Source organism: Equus quagga, chromosome 19 (genome assembly GCF_021613505.1).
Source record: "Equus quagga isolate Etosha38 chromosome 19, UCLA_HA_Equagga_1.0, whole genome shotgun sequence".
Classification (NCBI taxonomy): Eukaryota; Metazoa; Chordata; class Mammalia; order Perissodactyla; family Equidae; genus Equus; species Equus quagga.
In genome coordinates, this window is record NC_060285.1 from 11309548 (window position 1) to 11321847 (window position 12300).

At 60.8% G+C, this 12300-nt stretch overlaps 1 protein-coding gene across 5 annotated transcripts in view; it reads right to left on the bottom strand.

Moving 5' to 3' along the window:
- Window positions 1–5337: 5337 nt before the first annotated feature.
- Window positions 5338–12300, bottom strand: part of GGA1 (golgi associated, gamma adaptin ear containing, ARF binding protein 1) — a 19805-nt gene continuing 12842 nt past the window's right edge. For all 5 annotated transcript variants that reach the window (XM_046646534.1, XM_046646530.1, XM_046646532.1 and 2 more), the window contains 6 exons: window positions 9165–9229; window positions 8541–8707; window positions 7806–7996; window positions 6774–6943; window positions 6440–6550; window positions 5338–6348 (listed from right to left, as the gene is read on the bottom strand). In XM_046646534.1, coding sequence (XP_046502490.1) covers window positions 6238–6348; window positions 6440–6550; window positions 6774–6943; window positions 7806–7996; window positions 8541–8707; window positions 9165–9229 — 815 coding nt within the window. In that variant the 3' untranslated portion in view covers window positions 5338–6237. The remainder of the gene's footprint in view (window positions 6349–6439; window positions 6551–6773; window positions 6944–7805; window positions 7997–8540; window positions 8708–9164; window positions 9230–12300) is intronic.

A 12300-nucleotide genomic window follows, 5' to 3' on the forward strand; every position in this document is an offset into this window, starting at 1 on the left:
CTCTGAACCCTGAACCCTCCGGGGCTGTTGCGTGACACTGCTCTCTCCCAGCCCCAACACCAGACCGAAGCCCCTTCTCCTGGCAGACCTCCTCGACCCTGCCCTTCCTTCTTGTAGGGCAGTGATGTGGGTACTACTCTGATCCCCCAAACTCAGGAGTAGTTATCTCTTTGGCCCCCCACCCAAAACAGAGTTGGGCATACTAGGTGCTCCATAATTGCTAGTTAATACAAGATGAGAGGTTTGGGGAAACAGTAGGCTCTCCTTATTCTGAACTCCTGCACCCCTCAGGCATCAGGAGGGCCGGGGCCGGGGGGAGCATGGGGGAGAGCCCTCCCACACCACTGCCTTTGCTCTGTTGGAGTTTCAGGTCAGTCTGAGGATTACCTGAGCACCTACTGTGTGTGGCCTGGCAGACTGGACATTTCTGGAGGGCAGGGCCTAGGTAGGCCTCAGACATCTCAGTGTTCCAGTGCCCAGCACAGGGCCTGGCACACAGTGACGCTTGCTGTTCACTGGCTGCCCCTCTAGGTCCCAAAGGGAGAGCCTGGCAGGCCCAGGCAGGGTGGGGAGGGGCTGAGAAGGACCCCCCAGCTGCTGCTGCCTGAGCCCGAGCCTCCCAGCTGGGCGCCCACCTGAGTGTGGAAGCTTCTGGCTCAGAGTCTCAGGCAGGGATGAGGAGATCCCAGGCATGGTTCCCTCCTCACCTCTCTTCTCCCACTGGAAGGCCTCTGGAGGGAATTCTAGAAAGGGGACAGGGCTTGAGGACTGCCTCCGTGGAGGGAGACGCCAGAGTCCATTGACCTGGCTTCTTTTTTGTTTTAAAGCTTGGCACCTGAGCTAACTGTTGCCAATCTTTTCTTTTCTTTTTTTTTTTTTGCTTTTTCTCCCCAAGTCCCACTAGTACATAGTTGTATATTTTAGTTGTGGGTCCTTCTAGTTGTGGCATGTGGGAGGCCACCTCAACATGGCCTGGTGAGCAGTGCCACATCCGTGCCCAGGATCCGAACTGATGAAACCCTGGGCCGCTGAAGTGGTGCATTCAAACTTAACCACTTGGCCACGGGGCCAGCCCCCGACCTGGCTTCTTAAAATGTGGGGCTGGGGTGTGCAATGTCTGGGTTCTAGTTTTGGCCTCTCCACTCTCCTCACTGGCCAGATCCCAGAACTTCGTAGTGACTCAGTTTCCCCTGTCTCTGCCAAGGGCACAGCCTACTGTGTGCAGAACTAGGAAACTGAAGACTCCCAAGCCAGCAGTTTGACACCAGGTGCCACCGTCCTGGCATCTAGGAAATTTCAAGGCTACCTGGTGTCTCCACCCTGTTCCAGCCCCGCCTCCAGCCCAGGCCACACTGGGCCTGGGCTTGTCCACTTCCCCACTGTACTGAAGGTTCCTGAGGGCAAGGCCTATCTTCTACCTCTGTCCCTCCTAGGCTTGCCCAGGCCCGAGCCCCAGCTCCTGGCTGGGGAGAGGTTAGTCCACGTGGGCTGTAGCAGCAGCTGCTATAGAGACAGCTGGAGCCATATAATCAGGCCCCCCGGGCTCCGGGCCTCTGACCTGGGCCCAGGAGCCTCCACAGGAAAGGCCCTGGGCACTTCCCTGGCCTGGATGGAACAGCTGGGCCTCTTGCCGGGGGAGGGGTATGTTGTAGGGTATATTTAAGCTCAAGCACACTGGGTGTCAGATCTTAAAAGGTTGGAAGCCCCAAAAGTTGGGTCATAGGCTGTTCTTTCGAAGGATGTTGTAATCAGAGACTTTTGGACTCAGAAGTTCCAACCAGTGCAGGTTGAGATGGTAGTTTTAGACCTGCAGATGTAGAAGGGGGACCTCAGAGGTCACCAGCCAACCCCTTCTCCAATCGCAGGACTTTTTCGTACTACATTGCAAGGGCCTGGTGACTAGGCTGGGTCTCCTCCCGCAGAGGGCCGGGTCCTGTCTGGCTCATGCTGAATCTTCTGGGGCCTAGCAACGTGCCAGCCACAGGAGCTGAGTAACCACGGCGCACTTGAACTCCAGGTGAAGACATTGTATCGGGGGACACTTATTTCCAACCCCAAAGACAGCAGGAACAGAGCTTCAGGGCATGGATGGAGCCGCTAGCTGCGCTCAGCCTCTCACTAGCTGGGTGACCTTGGGTGAGGTGGTCGCCTCCCTGAGGCTCTGTGTCCCTGGTAAGGTGAGAATTGTTATAACACATCTGCCTGACAGGTTGTGGGGATTCAATGAGTCAGTATGTAAAATGCTTAGAGCAGCGCTGGCCCTGTGCCTTACTCTGCAGGCTGCAAAGTCAGGAATGGGAAGACCCTTTACTCCTGCTCCTGCTTCAGTTGCCCCCTGAATGTGTCCTACTGCCTTGGGACAAGGGCACATGTTGTCATGTATGGCAGCACATCCTCTGGTGAGGTCATCGTTGTCCCCTCTTTACAGGGAGCAGAGCTCCTGCCGGAGGCCCCTAGCTGTTAAGTGGTAGAGGCTGTTAGACAGCCAATCTGACAGGCTCCAAAGCCCCCACGTGCCCTGTGCTGGGCCGGACTCAGCCCGGAGACTCCAGAAATGCCCGTCCTGCCCCTCCTTCATCCCTGTGGCTGCTTCCAGGGGCCCAGAGGCCTCAGTTCAGATTGTCTGTGAAGATCTGTGACGGTCTGGGCCGTGTCTGCTAGTCAACCTCGAGCAGGACGTGGGTAGGGAGGCCTGTGGCCGGGCACTGAGGTGGTGGTAGCCCGGGTCAGCTCTGGGGCCGCAGACTGAGCAAATACATCCCACTTTAGACACTTGGACAAATTGCTTATTTGTGGACATATTGGTGCTGCCCTCCTGGTGGCGGCTTCCGCCCAGAGCAGCCGGGTATGTGGTGTGACTTGTGGGGCTCTGAAAACGTCCTCACCTCCTCCTTAAGCCAAAAAGGAAACCCTGGGGTGGGGCTGAGGCACAAGGACTCCACCACAATCGTGATGGCCTGGAGAGCGTGTACTCTTGACCCTGGCCCCAGGGGAGCGGCAGCTGACAGAGGGCTGGGGAAGAGGGCTCCAGAGGCTGGGGCAATATGGTGCCATAGTGGACATGGCACAGGACTACTCCTAAGACTCGGGCCCTGATGTGTGCCCTCAGGCACTTTAGGAGCTTCCCAGCCTCAGTTTCCCATCTTTGCAGGGCAGTTGTGAGGATGAAGGGAGAGGCCCAGGGCTGGCACTGCGCCCTGGCCAGGCGGCCCATGGAGACTGGGAGCAGGCCATCAAGAAAACAGCGCAGAGAGGCCCCCCCAGGCGAGCAGTGGCCTCTCCCTTTCTTGGCTGCTGTGAACAGACAAGCACAGTGTGCTGTAGTTGCTAAAAAAGAAAAAAAAAAGAGCTGCTGCCTCCAGCTGCACAAATGGAAGTGGAAGTGAGGCTCCACGGTCTGGGAAGCCCCCCTGGTCCTGGGGTGGGACTTCCCCATGCAGCCCATTCCGGCCCGAGGACTCGAGGCTGCGGCTTTCCTGTGCAGTGGTCCGGAGCTGTCAGAAGTGACACACAGTATCTGGGGGATGACTCATCTGGGGAGTGGAGGCCCAGGGTCCCCTCCTCTGGTGAGACCCCCACCCCAGCCCCTCAGACAGACACGGGGGCCCCTGTGGCACTGCATGTCCACCTTCCTGCCAGCCCTCGGAATGTCACACTGAGCTCCTGGCTCACAGGGTCCATGCCAGGCTGTGAGCTCTCAGAGGACAGGGTGGTACCTGACGCAAGGGCTGCTCAAGAGGCACTTGCAGGACAGACTGTTGGAAGGACAGACTAGGACAAGCGAAGGTGGGAGATCCAAGACTGAAGGGATCTTCCTGTCCTCTAACATCTGGGTCACTGCAAGCTGACAGCCTGGGGGACCCTGCTGCCCAAGGACTCTTCAGAAGGCCTCAGAGGGGCCCTACAGCTCACTAGGTCCCTGCCACCTTTTCAAGCAAGGGACCTAAGGCCAGAGGAGACACCTTGCTCAGAGTCCCACAGCAAGCCCGGGAGCCCGCTGGGAGCAGGCCCAGCCTCCCAGCTGGCAGCTGCACGCATTTCCACACCACCCTGCAGCCCTTCAGGGGCTAGTATGAGACTGTGCTCCAGATGGTGCTTCTGGAACCCCAGGGGACGGTACAGAGTAGGGTTTTGCTTCATTTAGAAGGAAGAGCCTTCCAACTGGAGATTGTCTTTCGGAGACGTCACAAGTGTTCAGGCAGAGTCCCGCCTGGAGGGAGGGAACAGGAACCCGCTCTGTGGCTGGGGGGCAGGGGTCTGGAAGGCCCACTGCAGGAGGAGTGTGTCCAGAGTGGGGGTCACACTGTAGGGACCTCACAGGAGGCTCTGGCGGGGGAGGAGCTGGAAGTGCCAGCTCGGCTCGAGGCCTCCTTCCCTCTCACTGGGCAGCCGGCCAATGCAGCCACTGCAAAGCGGCTCTCACCCTGCACTTCCAGCGGGGGCCTGGCACAGAGAAGCGCCCCTCATTTGCCAAACGGAAAAGCGCACAGGCTGGGGAGGCAGCGGGCTGGGCTGTCCTCTAGCGCGTCTCAGTATCTCCGGAAAGGGGTTCAGAGGCTCAGTTCAGACTGGGAAGCACTAGATTAGCCAAAGGGAAACCGGTTTCTCACATGCAGGAATTGCCAGCATCTGCCAGGGAGGAGGAATGGCGGGCAGCCTTCCCCAGCCTGTCCCTCTCCTGCAGAGCAGCATGCAGGGCTGGCTCCACACCATGCGGGCACTCCCCAGACTAAGTCCCCTTGCTCGGCTCTGCACTGGCTGGCTCTCTCAGCTGCGTGGCTGCTAAACCACCCCCTCGGGCCTGGACCCCAGCCTCCCAGTTAAGAGAAAACAGTGATGACACCAGCGGGGCAGTGCTGCAGCAGCGCGTGGCAGGGGCCCGGTGCAGCGGCCTGGGGCCTTTCCAGAAACAAGCTGCATGGGGCCCTGCCTCCTGGGAGCAGCCCCCTGGGAAGGGAGAAGCCGAGGCACAGCTCTTCGGAGGTTCTGCACCGCAGTTGTGTTCTGAGGGCTGAGTACAGCAGGAGGAAGTTGTGAGCAGCCAGGGGCCTCCCCCTCAGTGTCTGCAGCTGCTGAGGCTCCCCGCAGGCCCCAGTGGCCACTCACTTCCAGCTAGGCCAGCTCTGGGCCCGCCACAGCCCTGGGCTCTCTCTGGTGACTCAGCATTGGCCACAGGCCCCCAGGCAGGGCCTCTTCCGGTGCAGGGTGCAGAGTGGTGGGGAGAACCACGGCCTGATCTCCACAGACAAAGAGAGGTCTGCAGGGTGGCCCCAGGACCGCCTACTCCTGGACCCCTCCTATCTCCCTCCATCTCAGAAGGGCCACGAAAGCAGCTGGTCCAGGAAAAAGGACGTTTTATTTCCATAAATACTCCTGCTCTCACACACACAGTGACCCCACTTCTGCCTTCGGAAAGATGGATGGACAGAGGTGAGACACGCACAGGAGGCCCCAGCACAGGCCAACGAATGAAGGAGACACCCCGAGAACTCCAGTGCAAGACCTCCCTTGGCCAGAAGCCCCAGGAGCCCTAGCTAGGGCCACTCACCTCGGGCATTCCCCTTGGCCACTCGTCACACAGCCCACAGCCCCTCAGGAGGCCTGAGAACAAAGGGGTGAGGCGAGTGGAAGGAGACCCCCAGGAGGAGTGGGGCACAGGTGGGGCTCCCCTAACTGGGCCCCCCCGAGAGGGTGACCACAGGGCCACTCAGAAAGAAAAGCAGAGAGTCAAACCACACACCAGAGAGTGCAAACAGCTGGGGGTGCAGGCATCACCCCACAGTCACCCGGTTCCTATGGAGGAGGCCTGAGCTGGTCCCCGGTTCCAGCATGACCCCCGAGGTATGGCTGGGCCTTCCCATAAGGCATAAGAGACAGGCGGGGATGACCCCACCCCAGGCTGGGCTCGGGGCTGGGCTGAGGTCCTGGCCCTTGCCCAACAGCCATGCTTCTTCCCCATGACCCCAAGTCCTTCCAGGGCCCTGCAGCCCTCCCCTGCTCCAGGATCCCCCGTGGTGAAGGTCCCCAGCAGTGCAAACCCAGGCCCAGCCTCCTTGCTGGGTTTGGCTTAGCAGGGGAGAGGGCAAGGGGAACGAGGGGGCCACAGGGGTGAGGGGAGAAGCACCAGGCCCAGGGGCTATGGCCATGGGAACAAAGGGTGTCCTTGGCCACACAGCCTCCCACCCAGGCTAGATGGGCCAATGTCGCTGCCCCTCCTCTCCCCAGCCCCTCTCTGTTCTAAAGGCTCCCCCAGGTCTCGGGTGGGGGGAACTGGTCCACGTCCCCCATCTCGTTGTAGGTCTGGTCGCCCATGGTGAAGAGCAGCTTGTAGCGGAGGCGAACCTTCTCCTGGGGCAGAGATAGTGAAGGCAGAAGGGTCAGGGGGGGAAGAGGCTGCCCCCACCCCATGGCGGCCCCCTATCACACCTGGGCCCCTCACCTTCTGGGGGTTGGCAAGGAGCAGGACCTGGGTGATAGCTGAAGGGTGGACGATGGGGTTAAAGGCCGGCAGCTCCGTGCCCGAGGGCGGCTGCAGCTTCACCTTCATGACCTGCGGACAGGAGGGCGGGATGGGGCACAGCTAGCCTCGGCTTCTCATTCCCGTCCCTGAGGAACCAGGCCCAGCCTACCTGCCACTTCCTCCCCTGGTGTCCTGGGGCTCTGTCCTTTGGTTCCCTTCTACCCCCGGGCTCCCCAAGGAGAGAGAGAGGACAGCTGCCTCCCATCCAGCCCAGGTCACCCTGCCTTGAGAGGAGAGAGCATGCCCGTGTCACCTTGGGGACAGCTGACTGGAAAACGATGTTGCGTATGGGTTGGGGGGCGGTGCTCAGCATGGAAACCACCACCACCAGCACGTCAGAGCGCCCAGGCAGCGGGTCTCGCGCGAAGTGGAAGAGGACCCGGAAGCCATGCTGGTCATACACGGTCACTGGCAACATGCTGCCTGGCAGGGGAAAAAGGGAGAGGGTGACGGGGGGCCAGCCCTGAGCCCAAGCACATCCAACCAACGCCCCCACCCAGCTGCCATCAGGCACCCACTGCTCCACTGGGAGTGAAGCCACAAACCCACAATCTGAGGCCCTTGCCTCCACCCTGGACGGCAGTGCAGTCAAGGGCGCCCGCTGATGCCCAGATGGGGCGGGTGAACTTCTAGTGATGGTGGATGCAAGACACCCACCCCGGGACAGAGCCATAGCCAGGGGTCCCCCAGTGCCGTGCGGCTGCTTCCTGGCGTGCTGGAGTGAAGGACTGTGGGTGAGCTGGGTCACACTGTCACTGTGACTCTGGGACAGTCATTCCACTTCTCTAAGCTCAGAATCCTCCCTACTGATAAGATAGGAACACCACCACCCACTTCCTGGGGACAGCAAGGGTGTGACAAGCTCGGTGACAGTGAGCTCACAAGATGGACAAGGCTGAGAAGACCAGCCAGTGCTCATCCACCTGCTCAGAGCCTGGTGCAGCGAGTGGCCCCCCCTAGTGCTCCTGGGCAGCAGAGGCCCAGGCCTGGCCCTGGCTCTTCATCCTGCTTCGGTTTCACAATCTGGGGGAGGCCCAAACCTCTCTGTGTCCAGGCCCTGCCTCAACATCCATAAGCAGTCCTCTTGCCTGTGTAACCCTGGAGCTTATGGAGCAGCTGTGTGACCACTCTGGACAGATGAGGGAGTCATCTGAGTCCTAGGAAGAGGAAAGTCTTCCCAGAGCTCCCCAGTAAGTCAGGCAGGGCTGGGAGAAGACCGCGCTCTCCCACCTGCTCCCCCACACAGAGCTCCCAGCCCGCGCCGCCCACAACCTGCCCTACTCACTGGGTTTGATGGACTCCAGGGGCACAGTGATGTTGGCCAGCGAGAGCTCAGTGGGCGTGGGCTGCCGCGGAGGCCCGGGGGGCTCAGGGGACACGGTGTGGAGGCTGGCGGCACTGGGGCTGGGCGAGCTGCAGCTGCCTTTATTCTGCAGGTCCCGGAGCGTGAGCCGGGGGGCTGGCTGCTGCTTCTCCCTTAGTGAGGAACAGTGCACTGAGAGGTGAATCTTCGGTGGCCAAGAGACCAGGGGCACGGGAAAGGCTGGGCTTCCTGGCTCACCCTCACGGCTGGCTCAGCCAGCTCCCTGTCTCTTTGGACTTGGTCTCCTCACCTTTGGACATGCAGCTCTTGCTCTCCCTCCCCCGCCAACCCCCACCCCATCCACTGGGGCTCAGTGTCCTCCTCACTGCTGGCCCTCTGGGCCTTCAGTCTTTCCAGGTGCCAGGAAGGCCCGGGGGAGGGAGTGTGAGCACGGCATAGGTCCCCTTCTCTCATAAACCCCGTGCTCTGTGGGACGGGCCCTGTGCCTGCCTCAGCCACTGCTGCAGCCCTTGAGACTGGTGCAGTGCCTGGCACATGGTGGGGCTCCGGGAGCCACTGCTCACAGGAACCAGCCAGCAATGGGCCTCTCTCTGCTAGGCCTGGGAAAGGGTCTGGGCCAGAGAAAGCCCAGGAGAAGCTGCTGGCTGTGGACAGAGGGAGGGCTCCCACCCCATACCAACCAGAGTGTGCCCTCACCACCGCACTTGCTGGGACTCCGGGGGCAGCGACTGCTGCAGGAGGGTCTTCCCCAGGAGGTCCAGGTCATCCAGACCACTGCTTGATGGCAAGGACGTCTGTGTTGGGGGCCGACTATCCGTGCTGGGGGCCGGAGTGGGGGCTGGGGGCTCAGAGCCGTCAGACGACTGTTGGATGGGCATACAAAGAACGCAGGTGACGGGGTGTGCTGAAAGGTGTCAGCGTCACCTGGCGCCACCCTGAGGCTCCCTCCCTTCCCTCCAGGTGACATGTGGGGAAGCGGCAGCACAGACGGGGACAACATTCTTGCTGGGCCTGGGCCACTCTCACTCCAAGGCCATCAGGGACCGGGCCTGGTCTGGGGCTCCCCTCCAGAAACCGTCACATTCCAGAGACCTCAAAGTTGCCTCCAGAGAAAAGGCAGAGGGAATCCCCATCCCCAGCCCCGAGGCTGGGCTCGCAGAGAGATGCGCCTGGAGCAGGAGAGGACTGCCCTGCTCCTCCGCCTGGGATGATGCCTCAGCCCCGTGCCGCCCCCTGACCCAGGGCCCTCCTGCCCCTCAGGCTGTTGTCCCAGCTGCTCTGCCCCCTGGACAGGTCAGGCTAGTTCCTAGCCCCTCCTACCTGGAAGCTGTTCCATCCAGCACCATCCAAGCTTGGGCCTGAAGGGGGTGTGGGGTCACTCAGGCCTGCGGGGAAGCAAGACAGAGGTAAACGAGCTGGATTCCTGGGGCCGGCCCGCTGTGCAGCGGTTAAGTTCACACGTTCCACTTTGGCGGCCCAGGGTTCGCCAGTTTGGATCCCAGGTGTGGACCTACGCACCGCTCCTCAAGGCATGCTGTGGCAGGTGTCCCACAAATGAAGTAGGGGAAGATGGGCACAGATGTTAGCTCAGGGCCGATCTTCCTCAGCAAAAAAGAGGAGGATTGGCAGTGAACGTTAGCTCAGGGGCTAATCTTCCTCAAAAACACACACACACACAAGGAGCTGGATTCCTGAGCAGAGGCAAGAGAACCGGGGGACAGTGTGCTGGCTGGGGTTCCCTGGCTCCCACCGTGCCCCCTGCATCCCCTCCTCCAAGAGGTTCAACTCAAAGGGCAAAAACTCCCACTTTCAGAGGGAACCAGCAGCAGAGCAGAAGTAGAAACCAAAGATCCTGACAACCCATTCTCCAGGCCCACACGTGCTTCCTCTATGGCCGCTCAGAAGCCAACTCAAATACAGACGTCAGGACTTTCGTCTCTATTCATCAGCTGATGGCTGGGAGCTGGCATGGAGGTTGGGGGGTGGGGGGGTGGGAAGAGTGGCTGACACCAAGTGAGGTTCCTACCCTCCCGATCCAGGCAGCAGGGGTCAGCACCCTGTGCTGACCCACCAACTCAAGGGACGCCCTCTGAATGTCAGAAGAGCGGTGCAGAGCGGTGAACAGGGCCCTGGGCCCAGGCCTGCCCTAGAGTCTGAGCAACCATGGGCCAGGTGCCAGCTGGGCCACACTGTCCCCATGGGCACAAGGGCAGGGTTGCCTTGGGCCGACCCTGAAGGTCCTGTCCACGCTGGCACATGCCAACAGGCTGCCTGGTGCAAAGGAGAGCAGTGGGCCCCCTGGATGGCCCTGCTCATTGGCCTGCTTGACCAGAAGGCAGGAGGTCACCCACAGGTCTGACCTCTGCCACCCTGAAGCACGCTCTAGCCAAGTTCACCCAAGGTTGTACCTGGAGAAGACAAGTTCTGCTTCTGGCAAGTCCTGGATAAGTGAGGTCCAGCCTGAAGTGCCATCTGGCAGGGGAAGCGGGCACTCCTGGGCCTCCTCCACTGGCCACCCCTCTCACAACAAAGTGGGAATGGCGACCCTTTCTTATGCCCCTGGAAGCATCAGGCACTTCAGACATAGGCCTCACTTAATCCTCAGACAACCTGAAAAGGCAGGTGTGCGGTCCTCATCCCCTCTTACAGATAAGGAAATGGACACTCAGAGGGCTAAGTAACCTGCCCAAGGTCACACAGCAAGAAAGGAGCAGAGTCCGGACTTGGACAGAACATGGCCTAATTACTGGAGTCTGAACACAGCTCTGCCACTTAGCTGTGTGACCCAAGACTGGTGACAACCTCCCTGTGCCTTGTCTGTAAAATAGAGACAATGACAGCATCTACACCAGAGGCTTATTGTGAGTGATAAACCAGACAAATCGGATGCAGTGCCTGCACAGTGCCAGAGCACCCTCTTGGACAGACAGGAAGCCCACACTGCCTGCCTGCCCCCAGCCCTCACCCTTCCTGCCACAGAGACCTGCTGGGACAAGCCCCCTTTGGGGCCCCAAGGCTTCCTGCACTCCCCAGAGCGGGGCGGGCGCTGCCCTGGCACTTTGGGTTCCTGTTCCCACATATTCTTTGCCTGTGAGAAGAAACCAGAGGAAGTTGGAGGCTCAGCGCTCTGCCGAAGTGACTCGGGGACAGGAAGTGCAAAGCACATCTCGCTTCTCACAAGGAGGCGGCCCAGCCACAGCCACTCGCTGGGGGACCGGGCTGTGCACACCGACTGCCCCGTTGGGTAGCTGCCACCCGGCCCTGGCTCTGCGGGAAGATGGGCCTGTGCGCTTTGTCGCTGATCAGCCTTATCTCCCTGTAAAACGGGGACAGGGCCTCTCTCTGAGTCCCTGGGGCTCTGACTGAAAGGGGAGCAGGTGGGGAGACTCGTAGGCAGGCCCACAGACACCCCGTGGTCGGACCCCCTAGAGAGGGCGCTGGCTGACATGACTACAGAAAGGAGCCCGACCTGGGCCGGTGCCCCCTCATCTCCCGCTCCGAGTCCTCACTTCCCTCTCCCGGCTGAGAAGCTGAGTCAGAGCCGCAGAGGCCCAGAGGGAGGCTCCGGACTCTGAGCACCTCATCCAAACCTGGTGCCTCCTTTGGGCAAGTCCTCGCCTTTCTAGGCCTTGCTTGCACGTCTGTAAAGTGAGGATGTTGAGAGCCCACACCTCAGGTGGTGGGTGGGGGTGTCTGAGGTCACACCGCATGGCAGCACCGGGTAGGGAGCAGGCCTCCCTCATGGGGCCGGCCGCCGGGGCCCAGCCGGCCACGGCTTCTTTGGGCTGGCAGGTTTGGGTCTCATCTTGGCACTGGCTCAGGAAGCCAGCTGACTCCTGGCTTCCGAGTTAGTTTCCCAACGTTCCCTTCAAGTTCCTCTGATGGAGCCCCACACGGCTGTCTCTTTACAGCCTCCGGGCTGCTGTGAGGAGGATGCTACCAGGCTCTCCTGCTTCTAAGCTCATCTTTGGGGCTGCTGCACCCGAACAGGGAAACCCGAACACTGCCTGGCCGGCTGGGCACCCTCTGCTTCTTCCCCAGGGCTGAGCCTGGTTCCCTGCCAGGCTCGGGAGCCCTGATCCTGCCCTTGGGGACCGCAGGCCCCGCCTAGGGCCAGCTTGGGATGTGGCGAGCCTTGTTTCTGGCGCCAGCTTCCCTGGAGCTCGTGGTGCTGCGGGGCCCCAGTCCTCCCTCTTCCCCTCAGTGGGTGGGGAAATGCTCAACTTTTGCCTGGCTAGCTCCCAATTCTGGGCTCTAACCTGCCACAGGGAAATCCTTCCATTTTCCTTCCAGCCACTGGAGCCTAGGTGTGGCTGGCTTATCAGAAGCTGGTCAGCCTCACCCTTTGACTGTATGACTTTGCACAAGCTCCTTAATCTCCCCGAGCCTCAGCTTCCTCAGCTGTGAAATGGGCCTACTGCCCAACCCCCCCCCCCCCCCCCCCCCCCCCCCCCCC